This window comes from Rhinolophus hipposideros (assembly GCF_964194185.1).
Source record: "Rhinolophus hipposideros genome assembly, chromosome: 20".
NCBI classification, from domain to species: domain Eukaryota; kingdom Metazoa; phylum Chordata; class Mammalia; order Chiroptera; family Rhinolophidae; genus Rhinolophus; species Rhinolophus hipposideros.
Genome location: NC_138066.1, coordinates 16,320,881 through 16,347,041, shown reverse-complemented (window position 1 = coordinate 16,347,041; position 26,161 = coordinate 16,320,881). Strand labels below are relative to the sequence as shown.

Here is a 26,161-nt window from a genome sequence, read left to right as displayed (position 1 = left end):
ATGAAAAACCTGAGATTCCTTCTTATAAACATAACTTTTTTATTAACCTGAGATTCCTTATAAACATAACTTTTTATGTGCGGTTTTATGATTGAAATGACTATATAATTCCTGAACAAGACAGTTGAACAATGATCACTTGGTAGTCATTATTGATAACTTACTTTATACAATTAGGTGATAAATTTAAAACAATTTCACAATTCAAAATTTACAAGTATAAATCATATATGATTCTTACTTTTTTCCCACTTGCTACTTCCTGCTTCCCAGATCCAATCAGCACAGTGTCATCAATGTACTGGACCAACTCAATGCTGATTGGAAGGTCAAGATGCTCAATACCTCTACGGTCTATATTACGGCAGAGAGCAGGAGAATTGAGGTAGCCCTGGGGCAAGACTGAAGTTATACTGTTGGCCCTGCCAAGTAAAGGCAAATGGCTTCTGGTGTTCCTTGCCTATTTGTATGGAAATATAGTTGCATACTAGGTGGCAGGGGCTATGCTGATTTGCTCCAGTAAAGATATTACCTATGGAAGAGCAGCTGTAATTGGAGGCATTACCTGATTAAATTTGTAATACTCCATGGTCATTCTCTAAGATCTGTTCACCTTCTTCACAGGTCCAACAGACAAGTTAAATTGGCATGAAATAGGTTTCATCACCCCTGCTTCTTTCAAATCTGTGTTGGTGTCACTAATCTCTGTAATTCCCCATTCTGCCATCCGAAGAAAGCAATAATTTTTGTTTAGTCTCCTGGTATGTGTGTATGTGGGGGAGGGGATTCCTAAGGGCTTGAACTTGTCCCTTCATACTATAATGGTGCTTATTCCAGGATAGGGGGAGCAGTATGGAAGTTCTGCTAGTTACTAGGTATGTACTCTAATTATACATCCAGGAACTGATGAAATTACCAGGGAGTCATTCTATGGACCTACTCAGCTCACTGTGATTTAAACTGAAGACTCCATCTCTCACCTGTTCACCTAAGCCCCCACTTAAACTGGTAGACAGCAGTTGCATTTTGGGTCCCCAGGAGTTAACATCAATTTAGTGCCAATGTTTAGAAATTCCTGAATAACTTGGATATTTCTTTTTCCGGAGCACACAGTCACTTTAGGACATGGCCACAGGTCCCTGTGGAGACGACTTAGAGGAAGATTTTCAGTATATACTAATGGCAATGCAGCAGAATCCTCCCTTTAGGGACTCTAGCCTTCCTTTTAATAAAGGGGCTTAGCTCTGGAAACTCAGTGAGAAATCAAAACTCTCCATTATGGTGACTAATGTCATATTTTTTGGCCACCATATATGGATTTTTAATATTATGTGTAGATCATCAACATTTTAGTAGGCTGGCCATCTATTTTATTCCTAGGGCCACCATAATTATTTAACCACAAAGATCACTAAGGGTCAAAGCATCTGATTACCACTATGTCTCTACTTCTCTTTATGGTAAATGTACCCACCACTGACATTTGGCCTCTGCTACTTTGAAATGGGTCATCACCTAGCCTACAGAAGAAAGACACCATAGAGCTTTTCAAGGATGTAAGTATATATTCTCTAATATGATTTTTTTATGCCTTAGTAAAGGAATGTCCCCAGAGTGTCCTCTAGGAGGATGTACTTGGGGGGAGTAGAAGTGCAGGTCATAGGTGATAAATCTACTCCAACATTCCTGTCTCCCTAAGCCTTTGGATTTCTTCTTATATTATGCCAGGGAAGTTCTGGTATCTCAGTTAAACATAGGCCACTGTGGAGTCTAAGTTTCAGTAAACTTACCAAGTAAATGGTTAGTGTCACTTCCAGCTGGAGATGCTAACACATTAACACATTAATTTCTGATAAGAGTAGCCATATAAAGAAATTCTAACAAACCCTGTACTATATTCTGTGCTCCTTGCTTTAACTTCCTTATAATATACTCTGCTGGGTAATATAACAAATGATCACATATTCCCTGGGTTTCTGCTACTTTATAAGCAAATAGTGAAAATCTGTTGCTGTGAAAGCTATTACCTCCTGGTCAGACTTTGTACTTTCCCTGCTGGAGCATTTTAAGATCTGATTTTAATTATGATTCTACTAGAAGTAAGAAGTGGTATTGATGAGTCTTGAGGAAAATGGGCATCCCCTTGCAAGGCAATTGCCCCAGATGAGATTATCACAAGATTTGCAATTAAGAGAAGGCTAATCTCCACAAATACAGGAGGACAAACTGTTTCCATTGGCAAAAGAGGCTCAGGGTGACTCAGGAATTTGAAATTATCAGTTTCCTAGTCCAACTAAATGTCCCTATTCCAAATTTCAGAGTACCCCTTCTTCCCAATCAGTGCCCCAATTTTCACATGGCTGAACTGTTAATTCAATTAATATTGTAATTCTGTAACCCATAATTCTTGATGAATTGACCCATTTATCATTATATAATGACTTTATCTCTTGTTACAGTTTTTGGCATAAAGTCTGTTTTGTCTGATACAGGTATAGCTATCTTTGCTCTCTTTTGGTTTCCATTTGCACAGGATATCTTTTTCCATCCTTTCACTTTGAGCCTTTATGTGCCCTTAACGCTAATGTCTCCTGTAGGCGGCATATAGTTGGATCTTGTTTTGTTTTAATCCATCCAGCCAGTGCATTTTGATGGAGAATTTAATCCATTTACATTTAGAGTAATTATTAATAGGTAAGAGCTTACTACTAATGTCATCTTATTGTTTTCTGGCTATTTTATAGTTCTTTTTTCCCTTTTTCTGCCTCCCTTAGCACTAGCCTAGCATTAATCTAGCTTTGGTCAGTAATAACAGTAATAACAGTAGTACAGTTTGAAACATTTAGCAGTTGAGAACTTACTGTCATTCAATAGAATGGTGGGATGTGGTGGGGGTGGGTGAGATTTTGATCTTTCAGAGTACTTTTTGTTGTTACTATTTTTTCTCTTTTTGTTATTAATAATGGTCTGATAATCCTTTACCCTGTCATTTGGTGATATCTTTGAGTGGTCCAGATGAGTGAGTCAGCATCTGAAGAGGAACCCAAACCTGCTCAGGTACGTGGCCTAAATAGGTTCCTAACAATTTGACCCTGAGAGGATTTGAGATTCAACATTCTTAGGAAAATTGAGAGGAAATATCATATTCTTAATTATTTCTCTTTTTAGTTGAAGTATTCTGCATCAGCATTTTGACAAAAATGCTGAAAAAGAGGGGTCAACTAAGAAGCAGTGTCCTGCTTCTACTTGGTTCTAATTGGTTGGCAGTCCTTATATTTAACATGCCTGTTACTGTTTGAATTTGTTAATACAGCTTCTTGGTGTGATTTTATTTGGTGTGTTGTTTACTCATTATGTGAAAATTTTTTTACATAAAAAGCTTGTATACTAGAGTATAAGATGTTAGTTTTATCTCCAGTTCCTTTTGGATACCACTTACTAACACTGCCATTTTCCGCCTAGGAAAATGGAAATGAACACAAAGATAATAAACAGGAAGCAACCGAAGTGAAAGAGCCTATTGAGGTAGAGTATTCTTGAATAATCAGATGTTAATGCGGGAAAGTAAACTGGACACAAAATTAATTTTCGTATGAAAGAAGGAAAAGAAAAGATGTGGGTATTCAAACAGATAAACAAAGTGTCAAATGGAAAAGGCCAAACTCATGTTGATCAAGCTGACTCACTTAAGCATATTGCAGGAATCTTCCATAGATAATTTGTTAAGAGTTACTATGATTATAGATAAATAAAGGTTGCTTTCTAAAATCAGAACTGTTACCCTAAGTACAATAACCATCAGTTTTCAGGTAATTTCACTATCATTCTGAAAACGTAACTTCTATGTTAATCATTTAAGTAATTTTGTGTTTATTAATATAAGACATATGAGAAAGCATTTTAAAGAAAAGGGGAGGCAATTGAAAATAGTTATATTGGTTCACCATTAACTTGACTAATGTGAGTCTTAAAAATATTCTTATTCTTTTAAAAGTAATAAGCATGAATACAAAAGCTATTTGCCACTATTTATTCATAAGATTAACCTTTAATTTCCTCAATTAAGATGTAAATGTTTTTCTTTCCACCACAAATATGGAAGATGATTCTAACAGTAAAAGAAATAGCATGTTCAAATGTCTGATTTCACTATTCTGTGGTCTCAAATTATGTTTCTAGAAAGTATTGTATAATTCAAGGAATAGTGCACATCTAGGATAATATTCTTAGCATATTGCTTTGTTAGCAATAGGAAGATGCACTAACATGTTGAGACAATGTATTTTATCTTGTGAATGCAGTAAATAGACTGTGATTACTGCTTTGCTTCTAATATACAGCATTAAATCCTAGCAAAATTAAGTAGGAATGTTTGGTAACTCCTACAAAGCATTTATCTGCATTTTTAATTGGGATTTATTATGCAATTTTGAGGAAAAGCAACTGATGTTTCTTTTTTCCTTTCAGAGTTTACAGAATCCACCAGACAGTTCTGCATTAGACACCAGCAACCATGTAGTAAAAGAAGCAACAAATGAAATCAAACCCCCAGGTAGAGAACCAGCTTTTCCTTTATACAATAGAATTGAAAACTATTAAGTTTTCATTAGGGATACATTCTTCATGATTTTGCCCTTTAAAAACATAATCCTAGAAGTATCTTAAATGCAGCTTGGGAAATAGTTTAAAATGTATTTCCTTCACCTTCTATTAATACTTTTGAGGCAACTTTACGTCTATTCATCTTGTACTTAAACAGAAAATTAGCTAAGATTGCTGACAGACACACACCTGAAAACCTATTAATATAAACAAAATGAGAAGCCCTAGTGATTGAACCTGCTTATTTTTTTTTTATTCCTGTACTTGACCACACATTTGTTCTGTTTGACTTCTAGTCCCATCCTTAAATGAAATCCCACATAATTATGCCGATTGAAAATTTATAGGGTACACCTGAAACCTATGTAACTTTACTAACAATTGTCACCCCAATAAACTTTAATTTTTTAAAAAAAGCTGAAGAAAAAAGAAAATTTATAGGGTCAAGAAGGCAACAAATAAGTGAGCAAGACATTCATCCCTTTCACTAGTTCTTCTAACTTCAGATACTTAGTGAAATCCTATACGACAGAATTCTTTACAGTATTTAAAATTTAACAACTTTAATTTGTATTTCAATTAATTAAAATTCCCTTCAATTCCATTTATGAGTGTTTAGTATGTGATAGGCAGTGCTAGGCTGATTACAATAATTGTTAAAGTGTCTTTAACACTATAAATTGCTATTATATATAGATGCTAAAATAAATTTTAGGTGCTTGCTTTTCTCCAGTGGTTATTTTTATTATTATTTTTGTCTTATAAACCAATGAAAAGCAGTGATTTTCCTATTTCTTCTTATTAATACATATTTTAATACATACACATTAAGAACCAAACTTTCCAACACTTATTCTGTCTTTATTGTAAATTTAGTACGTTTTTCACACAGCTTCACTAACTTTTAAAAAGTTCCTTGCCAAGTCCCTCTCCACCTGTCTCAATCCCGACACAGTTTCTTGTTTTTATGTACTTTCTTCCTCACTCCCACCCTGTGCCACCACTACCCCATACATATATGTGGAGACAGAGTCCCAGAGAGCAGTTTCCAGGCTCTCAGCCTCACGTGGAAAGGTGCTGGCTCTGGTAGTAGGTGGCCATGACTTGTAACCAGTTAGCCATTGGCCACTGATATAACTGCCATAGCTGAGCTAGCAAGCACGGATTGCAGTTAGCAAGGGGTTAGTTGGTTGGCAGAGAAGCAGGTGGCAGATTGTACATTGTGTGGAGCCTGCTTTCTGTGTCTCCAACCCAGCCGCCAGGGAGAATATAGTGGCATGAACCCCCTATCCATGGCTCCGTGGGTGTTCCTTTTTAGCCTCACCATATCCTGCGTTCTGGTGCGGGGAGTGGGACCAGAGTCCCTGCATGACAATATACTTTGCCGTTACCTTAATCACTTGGGTCTGGTTTATAAATGAACTCTTTAATTTTAAACATGCTAAACAGAATTGTGATCTAGGCAATATGTTATAAATCTAATTAGGTATTCATGTAATCGGTTATGGCCAAATTTGCATCTGCAAAACTTCACACATGTATTCACTCATGTAATTTATTGCCTCTGTAGAATACATCAATCAAGTGTTTTTGGTCTTTCTTTTTCTTGTACTTTAAATTTCTGTTATTGCCTTTCCATGTATGTTTTATTTGTGTAAGTCTATTTATCCCAGAATATGTATATACTGAAAACATTGCAGTTGCTTGTGTGCGATATTAAATGCAATGCAATGTATTTATTTATTCGGTGATTGGGGACAATTCAACCTAATATTCTGAATCTCCTTTGTGAGCATGTGTGTGTGTGTGTGTGTGTGTGTGTGTGAAGTAGGAAAAGGAATTGTTACTACAACTTCAACATGTCAAATAAAGTGTTTTAATCCTTGTTATATACATGTCAAAATGATGTTATCTTGCCAGGCAGCTCCTAGAATGCACTCAAACACATATTTTTACATAGGAAATACTGTGGTTAAATGTACCCTATGAATTCCTTATTTCTTTACCCTAATTATTTTACTTTTCAGGCTATGAGCTTAACTTGTATTTTGAGAATTTTTTTTTCTTTTTTTACTACCAATTTGCTCAGTTCTGTTGCATTACACAGTCCTAAGATTAACAAAGTTTCGTAGGAAAATGCTTTTTCCTATAGCTATTGAATTTTCATTCTAGCAGTGTTTCATAGGGCTGCTTTTCCTCTGCTTTCCCAATAGTCATTCCACAGTATGTAGAAGTGTTAAGGCATTCTGATAAGACCAAGCCAGCTGAGTTTCAGACAGGGCCTGTGTTTAAAGAGAACTTCACACATCTAGTTAAATAACCTTGTTGGGTCAATTTTCACCACTTGAATGAGGGGCCAGTCCCACCCATGTTATATGCTTCCTTGTGAAGAAAGAATCTACTAAGGCAAATTATAATGTGGCTTGTAATTCATTCCCATTTATTTCCTTAAGTTAGGTTGTACTGAGGCTGTGCCCAGCAGCCAGCCATGCACTAAATGCAGAAAATGATAAAAGTCACTTACAAGGCTGAACTTTTCAAAACATGAATAAGGAATTCTTTTGTGTTCCTACTTGTTTAGTTGAAAGCATTTATGCGCCGAGTGCCTGAATAGGTCTTTGTATGTTAGAAGAAGGATTAATACAGGAGTGAAGGTGTGTATGTGGGGGGACAATTTGAAAGTCTTTTAATTTTATAAAGAGTTTAGGAAGACAATCCTGAAAAAGAATTTCAGTGTTTAGCATAGTGCTGGGCACGAAATGAGACATTGCTAATTATTTATTCGGTGCACATATAAATGAATCAATCTACCTGTAAAAGGTCTAGGAAGGTCCAAACACCGGCCTACTGAAAACCCCAGGACCTGTTTGAAACTATATTCCATTGGATGTCTGAATTAATTTGCCCTTGAGGAAGTGCTGTCATTTATGACCCTTGAATTCAGAGGTCACTCTCAAGACAGCAGCAGATAGGCTTGTTCAATAAATCCTGATTTAATAACCCTGCGATTGCTGGGCCTCCTTTTCTTTTCTTCGTTTTATGGCCCTACGAGAGAAGTGTTTGAACAAAGTTGTAACCAAACACACAACTACTTCCATTCTGCATATTAGTGGGGCAGTGTAAGTACTAAGATTACTGCTTAGCAACCTGGAATAGCCAAGCACACGAGAGGAGCACTAACAGTCTGCAACAAAGATAGAGAATGCCCTAATTTGTGTGCAAGTTTACTAATGAGCCATGGCAGGTGGGTGGATATTAATTTGCTAGACATCCGTAGCATACTCTTAAAGTAGTAGGAGGAGTATCTGCCTTGGGTTATGCTGGAAAGGTTAGAAGCAAAGAGAGTACATTAGAACATGCAGACTTAAAGAATTGCTATCTTTCACATTTATTTAAAATAAAAATAAAAGCAATGTGTATTAATGAGCAGTGTGACAAAACAGAATAGAAACGCCCCACAACACACAAAAATAGTGGTTAAGGAGAGCAGTATTCTACCCTCCCCAACTTCCCCACACTGGAATAAGAGAACTAGCCAAGGAGGAAATAAAAACTTAGGAGGGAGGTTCATAAATACTATCTACTATTGGATTTAGGACATTCTTTAGATTAAATATTGGCTTTTCAAGGGTTTCTTTATAGACTACTTAATTAGACTTTTCTTTGTTCAAACAGTTTCTCAGATTTCCTTATTTTTAATGACCTTGACAGTGGTCAGATTTGGATCACCACCCATCCCTGGATCTAAATGGGTGAGGTCAGCCTCATCCATACCAAATGGATTAAGAATAAGAGAAGGGTGGCTCCTGGAAGAGATTTGGGCAGACAAACAGACACACCACGAAAAGAACATATCACTAGAGAGGGAGTGGTCACCAGTATCACATGCTCCAGAGAAATAAAAATTGTGTGAAGGAGTACTATCAGGTATTTTTGTAGAATTTCCCTAGTTGGGACTTTGCCTGAAGGTTTTTTGTTTGTTTGTTTGTTTTTAATCATGATTAGACTGGGGTTATGGGTTTGGGGGAGGAAGACATATATGTGAATATATACTTAAATCAGCCATTCTCCAATGAGTCCTGATTTTGTTTTTAATTGTAGAATGATATTAGCAACCGAGATCTGAATACTAGATGTCCAAGCTCTCTCTCTCTCTCCTTTTTTATAACATTCTTTTAGAAACTCCTTACATTTATTCTATTAATGGTATTTCCTTGGGTGGTATTAATTATTGCATTTGTTGAATTTAGTCACAGAGATAGTTTTCTTGAAATATTTAGTGAATCTTATGTGTGTGTGTTAAGATTTGCGTTCAGGAATCCCCGTTTGCTTTTTTTGTGGATGAAATTTCTGTTTTCTGTAGCCTGATGCCAGTGATTGTAAATGAGGGGTGAGATGTGCAGACAGTGAAGTCTGTGAGCGATTCCTTTTCTCTGTGTGTAGCGGCCTTATCCAGCCTCTCTATCTCAAGCCCCTTTGCCCCAGTGCAGGGGTGAATGCCTTTGGTGCCTGGCGAGGAGCTCAAAAGAGGGTAAAGATACACAAAACGTCATTCATTCCCGTTACCCATATCTACATCCTTTGAACTTGGGGCGCCTCAAAGTTGCTCCCAAATTTCACAGTGTCTATTTTTTTCCTGCACATTTCTAGTCTTATATTTTCATCAATTAACCTAATCCCACCTACCTTACATTTTTCAGAGACTCAAAATTTCTGGCTGCTGAAGGCCCCCTTCCTGATCGTCAGCATTCTCATGTTTACACGAAAATACACACAGCTTTTTCTGTCATTTCTAGAGATTATGGTAGGGAGGGGATATAGGTGCCTGTTCTCAGTCCACTCCTTTTGTCTGATAGCTTCAAAGTACATTTTAAGAATGAAAACATGAAAGAGCCTGGAAATATGAGCATGGGAAAAAATATATTTAAACATGCACCGCCCACTCAGCACACATTTACCTACCTTTTTGCCTGACAACTGAACTTCAATTTTGTAGAAAATGAAAATCCCTTAATAGCGGAGAACTTGATCTAAACCCTGACATGAAGGAACAAATTATGAATGGTCAAAACTATTTGTAGTAATCCCTTTTCCCTTTACCAGCTAGGGGTGGATGTGTAACCTAATTAGGGTTCAATTAACTGTAAAAGAAAGTCTTGGAGCAGGGAATCTGGGATCTTCTCTTCCCGAATAATAAAACAGAACCCCAAGAGGAGAAATCCCCTTTGCTCCCAGTCCGTTTTTCCTACAAATAAGTGATGCCTGGAACTGCAATAGCCATCTTATGATCCTGAGGTACAAGCACAAGAAATGAATAAAGAATAATGAAACAGGCTAGGTACTTGATGAAAAACACTGAGCTGCTGAATGACTTCTGCTCAAGTCAACAATAGATGTCCTACGGTTAAAGTCACTATTGTCTGATTTTCTGTTACTTTCAGCTGTGTTTGAATACACCGTATAAAGGGATATAAAATAACTTTTTTCTAATAATATTAAAAGTAACAGATTAAAATCTACTTCTAATATTTCTTACATTTTACTCCCCCCCCGCCTTAGAATTAAACCTGGAGGAGCAGCCAGAAATCTCAACTGTTTCAAAAAAGGACTCTGACATTGAAGTCTCAAAGAATATTGTGGTTAGAAAACCTGCGAAAGTGGTTTTTAATTTAGATCAAACTGTATTGGATTCAAAGCTAGAACAACCATGGAAAAAACATCTTTTTGAAAGAGTGGAGGCAAGAGCTCAGGCAATGCAGCAGAAAATAATAGATAAGGATCATCTGAGGAAGGAACTAGAAAAAAAGGCTGAGAAAAAGCTCCCTAAGGATTATTTGCCCAAAGAGTGGTTCAATACTGAAAACATGACATTGAACACTCGTGTATATTTGCTTGACAAACTTCTACCCACCTTAGTTCCTGGCGTGGAAAAAATGTTAACGCAAGTGGAAAAAAAAAAGCTTTTGGCAGAAGTTGATATTACAACCAAGTTTGATCCGATTAATCATTTGGGGGAATTCTTAATGAGAAACAATCCTTATTATATCAAAGACTTAGGAATGTCTGGTTATCAAAATGCGATGAAAGATGTCACAGAAGATCTGAAGATACATGTTCCCAGCTCTATCTGCAACAGGTATAATTTGTTGTATTTTCTTTTTTAAAAAATATTTTTATTAAAAATATAGCTAACATACAATATTATATTAGTTTCAGAGGTACGCAATAATTATTCAACATTTATATACTTAGAGAAGTAACCACCATGATACAAGCCCAGCAACCATCTGATATTGTACAATGTTATCACAATATTATTGACTATATTCCCCATGCTGTATATTACACCCCCATAACTTGTTTGTTTTATACCTGGAAATTTGGACTTCTTATTCCCCTTCACTTTTTCCCCCGTTTTTAAATTTTTCAATTATAATTGAAATTCAATATTATTTTATATAATTTCTGGTGTACAGGATAGTGGTTACACATGTATATAATTTAAGAAGTGATCCCCCTGACTAGTCTAGTACTCACCTAATACTATACATAGTTATTATCATATCATTGACTACATTCCCTGTGCTTTAATTTACATCCCCATGACTGTTTTATAACCACCAATTTGTACTTCTTAATCCCTTCACCTTTATCACCCTGTCCCCAACCCCCTCCCATCTATTATCCTGATAAATCTAGTACCCACCTGGCACCATACATAGTTATTACAATATTATTGACTATATTCCTTATGCTGTACTCTATATCCCCATAACTACTTTGTTAACAACCAGTTGTACTTAATCCCTGCCCCTTTTTTCATTCCTCTTCCATCTGGCAGCTAGCAAAATGTTTTCTGTATTTATGTGTTTGTTTCCATTTTTTGTTTGTTTATTTTGTTCTTTAGATTCCACCTATAAGCGAAATCACATTACCTCTGTCTTTCTTTGTCTGACACTTCACTCAGCACAATACTCTCCAGGTCCATCCATGCTGCTGCAGATGGCAAGAACACATTCCCTTCCACGGCCAAGCAATATTCCACTGTATATATGTACCACCTTCTGTTTATCCATTCTTCCATCAACTCCAGGCTGCCTCCACATCTTGGCCATTGTAAACAATGCTGCAATGAACATATGGATGCACATGTCCCCTCAAAGTAGCATTTAGGATTTCTTCAGATAAATACCCAGAAGTGGGATTACTGGGGCCTTCTTTGTCTCTTGTTATTGCCTTTGTTTTAAAGTCTGTTTTGTCTGGTATAAGTATTGCTACCCCAGATTTAAAAAATTGCTTTTTTCATTTCCATTTTCATGACATACTTTTTCTGTCCTTTTACTTTCTGTCTGTGTGTGTCTTTTGACCTGGGGTGAGTCTCTTATAGGCAGCATATGTAACAGTTCTGTTTTCTTATCCATTCAGCTCTCCTATATCTTTTGATTGAAACATTCAACCCATTTACACTGAAAGTAATTGTTGATAGATATGTAGCTATTGCCATTTTATTATTCATAATTTTGATCTTTTTTTTCCATCTTAAAGAAGTCCCTCTAACATTCTTTGTAATACTGCTGGCGGTGATGAACTCCTTTAGCTTTTTCTTAGCTCTTTATCTATCCTTTGATTTTAAATGATAGTCTTGCTGGGTAGAGAAGTCTTGGTTGTAGGTCCTTGCTTTTCATCACATTGAATATTTTGTGGCAATCCCTTCTGGCCTGCAGAGTTTCTGTTGGTAGATCAGCTGACAATTTTATGGGGGCTCCCTTATAAGTTACTAGCTGCCTTCTCTTGCTGCTTTAAAAATTTTTTTTCTTTGTCTTTAACCTTTGTCATTTTAATTATAATGTGTCTCAGTGAGGGCCTGTTTGGGTACATGCTGTTTGGGACTTCCTGCACTTCCTGGACTTGTATCTCTATTTCCTTTGCCAGGGTAGGAACATTTTCAGTCATTATTTCTTCAATTAGGTTCTCAATCACTTGCTTTCCCTCTCTCCTTCTGGTACCCCTATGATGTTAATGTTGTTACACTTGATGTTGTCCCAGAGGTCTCTTAAATGAGCTTCATTTTTTTGGATTCTTTTTTCTTTTTGCTGTTCCAATTGGATGTTTTCTGCTACCTTATCTTCCAAATTGCTGATTTGATCCTCTGTTCATCTAGTCTGCTGGGGTTTCCTTCTAGTGCATTTTTCATTTCAGTTATTGTACTCTTCACTTCTGCCTGTTTCTTTTTTATGGTTTCTATGTCGTTTCTAATGCTTACTATCTCTTTGCTGAAGTTCTCACTAAGTTCCTTGAGCATCCTGGAGTAGCTCCACAAAAAGCCAGGACACCCCAAGGTCTGCTGCCACCTGCCGGCTCCCTTAAGGCTCACCCATTGATAAGGCCTTTTGTGGTAGGTGATTTGAGTGAGGCAGGGCCTCAGGGAGGAGTCACTAGAGTGGGAAGAGTTGTGATGACCAGGTTAATGTAGACTCTGGTTTGGTTCCAGTGCTGAGCCTGGAGCTAGCTACTGAGCAAAAGTCACACAGCACACCCAGGCTAGTTGCTGCCCATCTGGGGTCCATGGACTCAAGATAGTTTTCCAAGAAAGAGTGTAATGTTGGTGGGACTGGCTGCTGTCAAGAAAGTACCTCTGATGGAGGTACTTTGGGGGTGTTGGGTGGGGTGGGTTCCCAGCGAATCTTATCAGGGTGGAGCACTGGAGCTCACCAGGCCAATCAGATTCAGATTTACCATGTGGGGGAGGGCTCAACACAGGAATGATGGCACCTGCCTGTTAGCTGCACAGGAGCAGGCCCCCTCACAGGGAAGATGGCAACTGTCCTCCAGTCCTTGTCTTAAAGCCACACACCTCAGTCTTCCCCCCTGTATACCTCTGATGCCCACCAAGTCACCATCCCTCCACGGGAGCCCAGGGTGAGTGATTGCGAGCAAGTCTGTGTGCAGACTGTTTAAGAGGACATCTGGGTTTCCTGCAGCCTTCTGTCCCACCCAGATGGTCGGAATTCCCACTGTTTTTCACAGCCAGCTTGGGGGGGGGCAGTGTGGGGCTTGCTCCTCTGTGGGGAACTTCCAAGTCTGAGATGTCCCTCCCGATTCTCAACAGCTACACGGAGGTTTGGGGTTAGCCCATTTCATGTCTCCACCACTCCTACTAGTCTCAATGTGGCTCCTTAATTATATCCTTAATTATAAAACTTCTGTTCAGGCAGACTTTAGATGGTTTTCCAGGTTGATTGTTTCATAATTTAGTTGTAGTTTTAATGTGTTCATGGAAGGAAGCACACAGTGTATTTATCTATTTTGCCATCTTGGATCTGTCCCAACTTGTTATATTTTCAGTTGATGATATTCTTTATATTGAAAAGCATATAAAACAATAACATAATCATACAAACTTAAGAGGATTTAAAATAAGTAATTTTATAATTATTCAAAAAGTATTTGTTGAGCTACTATTAAGTGCTTCGCTATTTATAAGGCAGTAATGAAGTATATTAAATAAGTTCCTTATATTCATGGATTTAGTTATCTCACTAGGTTCCCAAGTGTATGCTTATTTATTATCTATCTCCCTTCACTGGAAAATAAGCTATATGAGAGTTGGGACTTTTTCAAAATTTAACTTTTCAGATAGGCAACATATTCACCTGGTTCAAAAGCCAACATATATAGTTATACAGTGAAAAGTTTCCTATCCCTATCCTCTGTCTAGCCAGTACTCTACCTCTGCCATAAATAACTAATGTTCTTAGTTTCCAATCCTCCCAGAGTTTCTTTATGCATACATAAGCAAATACAAATATGGATACTTAATTTTTTTCCTTTTGTATAAAAGAATGTGGATGAGTTACAAATATTTTCCTGTGTTTTTCACCTGCCATTTATCTTCTGTCATGCAGAATATTTTTTATTTCTTTATGATTGAATTTGGAATTACCATCCTAGGGTAAGATGTAAGATATAGATCCAACTTTATCATTTTCCAAATGGCTACATAGTGATCCCAATAACAATTGTTGAATAGTCTATCTTTGCCCCACTATTTTGAGATGAACATTTATTACTAAATTCCTATATATTTTGGAGTGTATTATTGGATTTTTCTGATCTTTTTTTCTGATCACGCCTGTGTATTCTTGTGTGTGTACTTTTTAAATGTGAACTGTAGGATTTATTCATCTACTTTAAAAAGGAGGGGGAGCGAACACCCAAAAACATCTTATAGGAATTCTTATTGAAATCTGATTAAATTTATTCATTAACTTAAAGAAAATCGATAACTTTATGTGTTTCCAATATGATATATTGATGATGCATTACAGAATTGTGCACTTGAAACCTATGTAATTTTACTAACCATTGTCACCCCAATAAATTTTAATTTTAAAAAAATGTGAAAAAAATGTGTTTCTACCTGAGAACAAGTGTTTTTCCATTTGCTCATTTCGTATCCATCATTGTTGTCTTAAAGTTTTTTCATATACATTTGCATCTCTTCTTAGATTTATTGCTAGTTATATTATCATTTTTTGTTGCCATGGTAAGTGGGACTTTCTTCTTCCATTTTCTATCTAGATATACTTTGAATACACAAAAGCTATTAATTTCTGTATATTTTTGTATTCTGCTCCCTTAGTGAGTTATTTTATTGTTTATAGTAAATTTTTAGTTGATTTCTTAGTTTTTTCTAACGATGCTACCATATTTTCTGCAAGTAATAGGAGTTTTCTATTTTTCTTTTCAATTTTTATACTTCCAACATCTTTTTCTTACCTGATTACATTGGCTATTACTTCCAAATAAATGTTAAATGATAGTGGTGATACAGGTATTCTTGTCTTGTTTATGGCTTTAAGTAGAAATGATTCTTCTATTATTGCTTTACCATGAACAATTTAAATAAATTATACATATATATACCATAATTCTACTCCATTTGATCTGAAAAGATATGTTTTCTCACATAAGGAAAATGCACCTAATGTCTATCTCATAGCATGATTTTTATAAAATCAAGAGTGTTGATTTTGTCAAATGCTTTTTCAACATCTATGGAGACGATCATTTGATCTTTACCCTAGATTCATTAATAATGAATTTTATTAATAGATTTCCTAATTTTGAGCTATCTTGTAATTCCTGAAATAAATCCAACTTGGTTGCTATATATTTGGTTACATTGAAATATGCTTTCTACTAGTAAGACAGAATAAATGTTTCATTCTTTCCCTTTAATTCTAGATTTTCAAAACTCTCTCTCTCTCTCTCTCTCTCTCTCTCTCTCTCTCTCTCTCTGTGTGTGTGTGTGTCTCTCTCTCTCAATAATCACCTCTAGTGTCAGCAAATGTTTCCCCTTTTGGGGAAGGGTTCTTTTTTGAGTATCATTTTGGCCACATGGATTTTAGTATTTATTCAATGTATTTTAATCAATTGTAGTCATTTTTTCTTTTCAGTGCTCACCTTGACCCAGCTTTGATTCTTGTGTTTTTCTGACATTTCTTCTTTAGTCTTTAAAGCTTCATGCATTTTTATTTTTTTAAGGATTCTTAGTTCCTTTTAGTGGGATCAGTCATGTAGGAACTAGGAATGCTCATAAGTATTGAATTGTCATCACGTCTAGGCTCTCTTACAACTAACACATAATTTTTTTAAATAATGAGTTTGTATTAATAATTTCATATCAAATACAATGTTTCAGGTTTTTTATCTGATTCTTTGATTTTACATTTGTATCTCTTTTTTTTCTTACACTGAAAATCTTGGTTTCTAATAAGATTGACAGAACTACTTATTTGCTTCATCCTATAATTAATTTACATAAAATAGCTTCAAAATAATAATACCAACAAGCCTACTAATAATGGAACTACTAAATGAGGTTTTAGATTTATTTGCAGCTTTTTTTGTCCATATAATAATATACCCTACTAAGTATGTGTGTGTGTGTGTGTAAAAAATGAAATCATTCAAAAAGTAGAAGAAACGGGGGGTTACATTTCTTTATAACCAGTAAAAAGCCTTTTGAACCATGACTCAAAGTCATGAAAATATTGATAAATTTTATTACATAAAAATTAAAACCTTTTTGCCTGGTAAACTGAGTCGCAACTACTCAATTCTGCTGCTGTTATGTGAAAGTAGCTATAGACAATATGTAAATGAATAAGCATGGCTGTGTTCTAATAAAACTTTATTTATGAATACTAATTTGAATTTCTACATGCTACAAAATATTATTCTTATTTTTATTTTTAAAAATTACCTTATAATGTAACAACAAATCGTAGCTTTTGAGTTATACAAAATCAGGCAGCAAGTCAGATTTGGCACCTAGGATGTAGTTTGCTATATTACCTGACCGCTGTTTGGTCTCTTCCAGACCTAAAACAACAAATAAGACACTTTGAATCTGATTCCCTTCCTGAATCTTCATATTTTAATTCTGTGTGACTTGTTTTAGTGTACTTCCTGTAGGGTAAGCAACTAATTAGAAGCTTAAATGATCATTCTTTTGGAATTAGGTACATATGTTCCTCTGGAATACAGTAAGAGACATGTATATTAACTCTTGTTTTATTTTATGTGTGGACATGGAATTTTTATTTTCAATTCAAACAGTCTTTCTCAGAGTGTGGTCACTTACCAATAACATCAGAATTACCTGGGTGCTTGGTTAAAAGTGCAGATTCCTAGCTTCTTCCTCAGATCTTCTGAATCAAAACCTCAAGGAATGCATTTAAAACAAGTTCCACAGGAGGTTATTATGCACAATAAAGTTTCAAGACCAATCATTTAGCAAAACCAAATTAAGGGAGTTTTAATACTAGTGAAAAGTTCCAATAGCTGCAGGGAGCAGTGTCATTAAATGTAATAAATAGCTTAAAGAACATTTCTGTTCACCATCTGTTCTTGCAGATAAATAAATTAGATTTGTATTTAGATCTAGTTCCATAAAAAAACTTAAAATTGGAAACTGTGTCAAGGCTGTAAATCAATATATTGACAAATCCTTTCTCCTGTTAGGGATATGTAAATCTCAATCAGTGCATAAACCTAGGTGTTTATCAATAACTATAGAAGGAATAGTAATGGGCAGATTAGAACCCTGGTCTAGGTTCCATTGACAACCAATAATATGACAAGGATTAGTTTATTTCCTTGATGCTTCTTGAACTGGGAATTTGAATATTTAGAGTCATTTGAGGTTTGTTAAGAGCCCAATTTCTGTTGGAGTGATACTGATGTAGGAATTTCATGAAAGAGTTAGAATAATCAGAGGTGCTTAAAATCCAAGATCTATACAGGTACGTCAACCTGGGACAGTGTCAGGTTTTTGTAGAATATTCAGAAATCCTAGGGATGCTTTACAACAGCACAATGTCTATTGACTTAAAGCTTGGATACCCAGCATCCTAGCGAAAAGAGTCCTGCTTTTAAATTCCCTGAACTGTATCATTGTTTGTGTTGTTCTCAATTCATTGGAGAGCTTTGGAGAAGTCCATTCGTTTTGGGAATGAGAGTTTTTCTTATTTATTTTCAAGAAAAAGACAAATAAAATGTTTGTTTGGTTTGTCAAGACTTTATCTTCTGATGATAATGTTAAAACGTTCATCTGCCTAAACCTGATCTGAAGTTTTCTTCTTCCTGCTTCCCAGCACAAAAAGGGATTCATCTCTGTTTGGTGTCTAAGGACAACAGATAGAGAAGACACTCCTTCCTAATCTGGAACAATTTTCATAGTGGTAGCCACTTATCTGAAAAATAAAATAATACTGTTGTTTGTAAGTTGTACACATGCAATATATTTTTATTGCATTTCATCAGAATTCCTGGAAGATAGGTATAGAACTGAAGAGGACTTTAATCCTTGCATGTAATTTTGCAAAACCAATAAGGAGTTATGTTTGTGTCATTTTGCTTTTCTTCATATTTCCTTTTCTTTTAGCATCTTTCTTTCAGTATCTTTTCCCTCTCACTTTTGATTCCTCCAGTGCATGAGAACACATATTCTGTAAGTCACTACTGCGTTGTGAATTGATAATGAAAAAAATTTGCTCTTAAATTAGGGCAGCAAACTTTCAATAGCCTGATGATGGTGATGGTTAAACACATATGTACATGTGTTGAAATTTGTACAACTGTGCACCAAAAAGGTCAATTTCACTATATGATATTTTAAAAAATGAAAACATTTAAATAGTAAAAAAAGGTTTGCAGAAAACAATTATTAATGTTAGAATTTTACACTATTCCAGAGAAGCAGGGCCTATTATACTGTAAATTTCCTCTCTTTTCCTCCCCAGTCCTGATATACAGTCCTAATCCTAGAATGAGAGTTCAAATGAACCAGGAAGTATATTTAAGAGACCCACAGCAAAACCTTGGACCTTTTCCTGTATGGCAGTTATAGCAATGCATAAGCAGTTCTGGCTTAGTAATGATCTCTGATGCCTGTATTTGTTGCTTATCACTGCGCGTCTGTGATACACCTTGAGATATCTTTTGGGCATTTTTCCTATGACTCCTTTTTATTAGCCTTATGGGCTAATCATGTAATATTTAGTCCATGAAAAGAAAGCATTACAAAGAAATATTTCAGACAAATACTTTTTCAGCCACAGCTACATAAAGAAGAAAAATAAGTCAGTATACATGCTCAAGCATTAAGGAAACACAAACCAAGTAAACACTAAAAGGGAAAGAGATGCGTGCCTTTATTTTACTTAAAATGATTCCCTGCTAATGAACTCATATACAGTGTTCAATGAACTTATGCAGACTATGTCAGAAATCTGTTGTGTATGTTTCTATTGGAATGGGATATCTGCAAAGGGTTTGAGGCTTTACCTCAAAGTATTTACTTTTTGTATTAAAAACAAACAAACAAACAAAAAACCTCAAGATGTCTAACTCATCCTTACAAGATGCTGGCACTAGGACTTGGCAAGACCGAGGGAATGTTTCATCCTTGATATGGGTGTTTCTCAGTTGCCAGGAGACAGTGACTTCCTAGACAACTGTCTGCTCAGGTAGACAGCTGCCACCTCTTTACTCAGCCCAACCCTTGTGCTTACAGGTGCTTCTCCCCAGGGGACATTATCAATATTCATCATCTTGTGAATCTGAATTGAGTATCATATTTCATCAGTACAGTAAAACAGATTATGCCAAAAGGGAGTGGATAGAGAAGGAAAATGTGTTTTTATAGTATTTGAATGACTATGTATTATACCCAAATATGTGTCATAGGACTTTGTCCAAACAGGTTCTACTTTTTTTCAACCTAAAGCATAATAATAATGCATATATACTGACTAGTTTCATACCCATCTCTAAGCCACACTAAGTATCACTTCTTCTGGGATACATTCTGCCACATCTGGCCTGGATTCGGTACTTTTTCTATATATTCTTGAAGCATCTATAGGCTCACGTCAACCTTCAGCACACTGTAATGTAATTGTTGAGATACCTCCTCATAATTTCTTTGAAGACAAGAATTATTTTCTATCACACCTGTATTTCCAATACTGAGCACAGTGCTTGGTATGAGTTGGGGCTTAATAGTGTTTGTTAGATAAATGAATTAATAACTTGAATTTATTAAGGCATCTTTACTCAATTAGTATTTATTGCATAACTACTGTATGCTCAATGTTGAGCCATACCTAACAGGGAAAAATTACAAAATTTGGTTCTTGTCAGGAGGAACTTATGCAGTGTAGTTGATGAAATATAACTAAAACATAGCTAAATTTAGCAAAGCAGTTGTTCATACACATTTTACCTACTTTCCATGTTTCTCAACCTGTTCTATCTGGACTTTGTTCCAAGCTCTCTTCAATAAATGGCCCTTACCAAGATCACAATATTCTCCATTCCTACTATTTGCCAACAGTTCTGTTGATTATAGGCCCAGTGGAAAGTTTGCCATCCTCATCTTACATGACCTCTTAGCAGTATTCAACGATGTTGACAATTTCCCCCCTGAAATAGTCTTTCCCTTCCCTTCTATGATATGATTCTTTACTAGTTTTCCTTCTCTCCCTATTCAGTTCTTCTCCATGTCCTTTGCTGGATTATTCTCCGCTACCTGATCTTCAAAGACTAAGGTTCCTCAAGGCCTGGTACTAGGCCTTGTTCTCCGATGACGCCATAATCCATCCCTGAGTGCTCCCATTCCAACACATGACATCCATTACCGTTTATACATTCATACCTCTTGGATTTATATCTCTAGCCCAAACACCCGTTTTGAGCTCCAAACAGTGTATGTAGTTATCTATTCAATATCTGCACTTGGGTGTTTCACAAGCACGTCAGGTTCAACTGTCTTATTTGGCTAACCATCCAGAGTCTCAAGCCAAAAGCGGAGGGATCAACCAACCTCGACACTTGCTTCCTTACTGCTCACTTCCAGTAAATCATTAAGTCCTATTGATTTTCCCTCCTTCTCTCCAATCTATCCATTTCTGACCTCTCCCATTGTGACAACCCTGGTCGAAGCCACCATCATCTCTCAGTTGCACTATTGCAACAGTCTCCTAATTGGTATGTTTACATCCACTCTTGCCTTCTTCCAGTCTGTTCTTTACCAGTATCTGAAGTGATTTGTTTTTTAAAGGTTAACCTTATCATGTTTTTCTTCAATGTAAAAGCTTTCAGTGGTATCCCTTTACTCTTAGAATGAAGTCCTAAATCCTTAACTGGGCTGTAAGACCTTCCTTGTATGACCTACTTAAGTCCCTGACTTTCTTTCTAGCCCTGCCTCCTGCCTCGTTCCTTCTCACACTCTCTACTCCAAAAACAGGATTTCTTTCAGTTCTTCAAACATACTGCGCTTCTTTCTCACTCAGGGTGTTTACATGTACCATTCCCTTGGCCTGTATCACTCTTCTTCCTCTTTACCTTATCCTACCAATCCTCTAGAGTTCACTCGAAATAGTACTTCATTGTGAATTAACTAACCTAATCTCTCTTTTGCCCTCATGATGAAAGGTTTTTTTGGTGTGGCTTTTTTTTTTGCTTTTTTGTTTTTAGATACATAAGATTATTATGAGATACATCTTAATTTGGGGGTAATCAAGTATTTAATGTTGAAATCTCTGGAATTAATCATCAGTATTTAATGGAGAGGCTATGATAAATGTTCTTCATCATTTTATAAAATTCCAAATAAACCTAATTATTTCTCTGTTCCAATATCATTGATTAACCTGTAACTTAGATTTTTCGTAAGTCATTACACTTATGTTAGGAATCTCATTTCATAAATAAGACACATGTTGAATAAACAAAAAGAAACTAAGAATTAGTATAATAATTAAGTGGATACATCATATGTGGTTTTCATAGAAATACTCATCACAGGAATAATATGGCTATGCTCCAGGAATAGCAAGAGGTCCAGCTTAGCTTTGTGAAACTAAAACCACTAGAGCTTAAAAACAAACAAACAAACAAAGACCAAGCATATTAACTTGCCAGACAAAGAAATACATGCCAGTGAAGACTTCACTGAATAGCTTGCAGAAGAGGAAAATTCAGGGGTTTTTAAGTTTTAGGAAGGGAGCTTCATACTGTTTATATATGTAATAATTAATAACTATTACTGTAGAGGACAGAGTAAGTCCATAGGTTTGTACATGATTGATTAAAACAAGCCCCATTGTTTAACAGTCAAGAGTCTTCATTTAGGTCCAGTAATGGTCTGGTATACTGGAGTTACTCAAAATTCATGGTCAGTATCCACTTAAGTTGGTTAGAACCAGTTTTGATGAAATACAACATTCAGTTTTGATATAATTTAAGCAAATACTGCTCTAAGTGGAAGGTTTTCCTTGTAAAATTTGAATGGATGGATGGAATTTGGATTGTCACAACTAGAGCTGTCACAATGATCAGTTAGCGTTATACTGTGCTTTTCCTTAAAAGATATCAAAATACTTGTTAAGAGGGGGAACTTTGATTAGTTAGCTTTTGCTGCATAACAAAATACCTCAAAACTTAGTGGCTTAAAGCAATAATAATTTATGATATTTGCTCATGATTTTGTGGGATGGTAACCTTGGGCTTGATTCATGACTCATCTCTGCTCCCCGTGGTATCAGTTGCACTTACTCGTGCATTGTAATAAGGTGTCAATTGATAGCCTTAGTCACTTGTCTATTAATGACTTGTTTGCAAAAGCAATGGAAGTAAGTGGATCATCATCCAGAAGGCTAGCCAAGCTCATTTCTAAGGTGGTGGTGGAAGAGCTCCTAAGTTCAATAAAAGAGGCAAGCCCCATCCATGTTCAAGCACTTTCTTTTTTCTTCCAGTTTCATTGTGGTGTAATTAATAGCACTTTTCAACTTGATTTTGCATCATGTTTGCTAATGGTCCATTGGCCAAAGCAGGTCACATGGCCACACCAGACACAAGGGTATAGAAATAGACTCCAACCTCTTGATGGGAGGAGCTGCAAAGTTACACTGCATACAAACAGCCATGCATAAAGAAATGGGAAGAATTTGTGACCATTTTGCATTTTACCCCACAAGTTTTTCCTCCTTTCCAGTCTCCTTAAATATGGATGTATACTTATATTTATAGTGTTAACAGGTTATCCCTACTCTACACTGAGCAAAATTAAGAGTTTTGGATGCTCTGGAATTCTGTTGATGGATGTGGATATCCTCATAAGATAATACAGACCACAGAAGAGAAATTTTGTTCATTCCTTCAATGAGTTATTACTTAATCAATTTAAAATCCTTTTAGATTATATCTACAGTCTCATGTACAGTGGACATTAAATTAATGTGGGCATTAACAAGTGGGAGGACATGATGTCTGAGCTGGGACATAAAAGATGTAGAAGACCTAATCAAGCAAAGAGAGAAAGAGAAAAGTATTTCAGGCAGACAGAAATGTGACAGAAACCCAATTTTATTAATCCATTTTTGTGTTCAGTACTTATTATACAATATTGTTGAACTGTTCTGCATTGGACCCTAAGCTTTATTAATGGCAGAATCCATAGTAGGTGACCAATAAATGGTTGTGTAATGAGTGAATAAGTGATTGACTTAGTAAGTGAGTGAATGAATGAATGAATAAAGAGACAAAGCTAGAAGAAAGACAGACACAGAATAGAGAGTCATGCAGAGAGAGGGAGAAGGGAAAAGGGAGAGATGAGAGAGAGAGGGAGATAGATAAAGCAGCAGAGGGAGAAAGAGTAGGGGAAAAGCAGAAGGAGAGCCAGCAAAGAAAGGGACTGGAGGCTCTGAGATAAGTGATGGAAGTTTGTCAGCTTAGCAGTTGTACCAGAGGAACTTAGCACTTCCTTTAAAATATTAACCTTCTAGTGGTTTAGAAACAGGCTGTTCTACACTATTAAACCACTTGCCTCCTTTGGTCTTCAAACTTTAAAGTTTATCTTTGAAGTCTTATTTTCCTGGAGAATTTTGAAGGCTTCATATGGGCATAAAGTAATGACTTAGATTTTAGTTGTTTCTTTTGGATTATTAAAGGTATCCAATTTACCAGTTCTTACTGAAAATTCTTTTGCATTTTAACATCAGATTGCCTTAGTTTTTCTTCTTTGAAAGATGAAGACCTGCCTCAGACATTATTGGAAAATTACATTTGAAACCAGCAGCTATTTTTACAGTTCTGAGTTATTTTGGTCTTTCAATCAAAGCCAGTTTGGAGGTTTTGAAGTCCTAATAGGGACAATGAACAACTGAAATCACAATTCTTCCCTAATTTTCCACTTGGATGATACAGCTCTGTCTGAGTCCAAGGGTAACTGTTATGCTCAGGGGCTGTCCCAGTATTTGACTCTGGCCAAAATAAGGAAATTGGCAATATATATTCCTAGACAGAAATCAAAAGCTTGGTCCAAGGCATCAGAATTACCTCAGATGCTTGTTATACATGCAGCTTTCAAGCTCCCGCCCTAGACTGTGAATCAGAGTCCTTCCATATTGTTTCTGTGTCCAGAGAAGAGAGAAGCTCACCGACTTAAGGCCTTAGTGCATTCAACCTTGCTTTCAGTGTATATGTGCCAACTTCTAGGGATATTCTTAGCATTTCCTAAACATAGTATTTAGTTGGGTAAAATAAGGCCTACCTCTATAAAAAGGCAAGTCATAGTAGAAGGTAGCATATGATTAATGGGCTGCAGAGTTGAATCAAGGACAGTTGCATGGAGAAAAGACCAGTACAAAGTTTAGATGAGGTTCTACACTCTTGTATTCTACCATTTGAACAATCGAAGTTAAATCCGGTGGTCTTAACTCAACGTACTCACATATTCTATTTCTACGTCTTTCAGAGTCTCTAAGATGAAGGAGAAGGTTAAACAGCAACAAGAACAAAGAGAATGCATAAGTAAAGTCAAAGTCAAGGTGGCCAACACACGGAGACAGGCTCTGCAGGAACAGTTCAATGAATGGATCCTAGACCCCCAAGGAATGATCCCTATGATAGTGGTAAGAAAGGAGGACTCTGTGAAGGGCAGGTGGGATGGACAATAAGAGGATGATGGTTGAATACTGAGTGGAGTGCTAAAAGCCTCCATCTAAATTTTCACTCCTGCTGAGGTAAGTCAATTCTTGATATGTCCAGTCCATGAGAGTAGATTATTTTCAATTTTTTCTTGAGTATTTAAAAAAAAAACAAAAAAAAAACCACAGCTAGAGTTCTAAAATATTGACTCTGACTGAAGTTCCCAAACTCGTCATTACAGACAGATATAGATTTCACTTGTTTGTTTTTTTGTTTCTACTTTATATGCATGTGACTAATTACTTCTGTGGGCTAAGAGACCGTGTCTCAGCTCCAGAAAATATCTGTACTCTAAGAGTTAAATATTTTCTCTTAGTTGTATATAGATGTGAGAATACTTGCTAGTTAGATAAAAATGACAAGCATATTTTTGATTCAAAGTGAATCATTAAAAAATAGACCAAGGAAGACAAGCCACAGAGTGGGAGAAAATATTTGCAAAAGACATATCTGATAAAGGACTGTTATCCAAAATATGCAAAGGACTCTTAAAACTCAACAATAAGAAAATGAACAACAGATTAAAAAATGGGCAAAAACAGAAAAAACAACCATGAGATACCACTACTCACCTACCAGAGTGGCCAAAATCCAGAATACTGACAACACCGAATGCTGGCAAAAACGTGCAGCAACAGAAACTCTTATTCATTGTTGGTGGGAATGCGAAATGGTACAGCCACTTTGGAAGACAGTTTGGCAGTTTCTTATAAAATTAAACATACTTTCACCATACAATCCAGCCATCATGTTTCTTGGTGTACAATCTAAGTTAAACCCAAAGGAGTTGAACCCAGGAGTTGAAAAGGTTTCAACCCAAAGGAGTTGAAAACTATGTCCTTGTAAAAACATGTACATAGATGTTTATAGCAGCTTTATTTATAATTGCCAAAGTGTGGAAGCAACCAAGAAATCCTTCAGTAGGTGAATAGATAGATCAACTGTGGTATATCCAAACACTGGAATATTATTCAGCACTAAAAAGAAATGAGCTATCAAA

At 36.1% G+C, this 26,161-nt stretch overlaps 1 protein-coding gene across 1 annotated transcript in view; it reads left to right on the top strand.

The window, feature by feature from the left end:
* The window catches only part of EFCAB5 (EF-hand calcium binding domain 5), a gene marked incomplete at both ends in the record, with an annotated part of 137,916 nt that overhangs the window by 50,147 nt on the left and 61,608 nt on the right, over window positions 1-26,161 (top strand). The window contains 6 exon segments of the mRNA XM_081027072.1: window positions 2,975-3,001; window positions 3,007-3,057; window positions 3,463-3,525; window positions 4,468-4,552; window positions 10,162-10,738; window positions 24,929-25,085. Of these exon segments, the coding sequence (XP_080883198.1) occupies window positions 2,975-3,001; window positions 3,007-3,057; window positions 3,463-3,525; window positions 4,468-4,552; window positions 10,162-10,738; window positions 24,929-25,085 (960 nt within the window).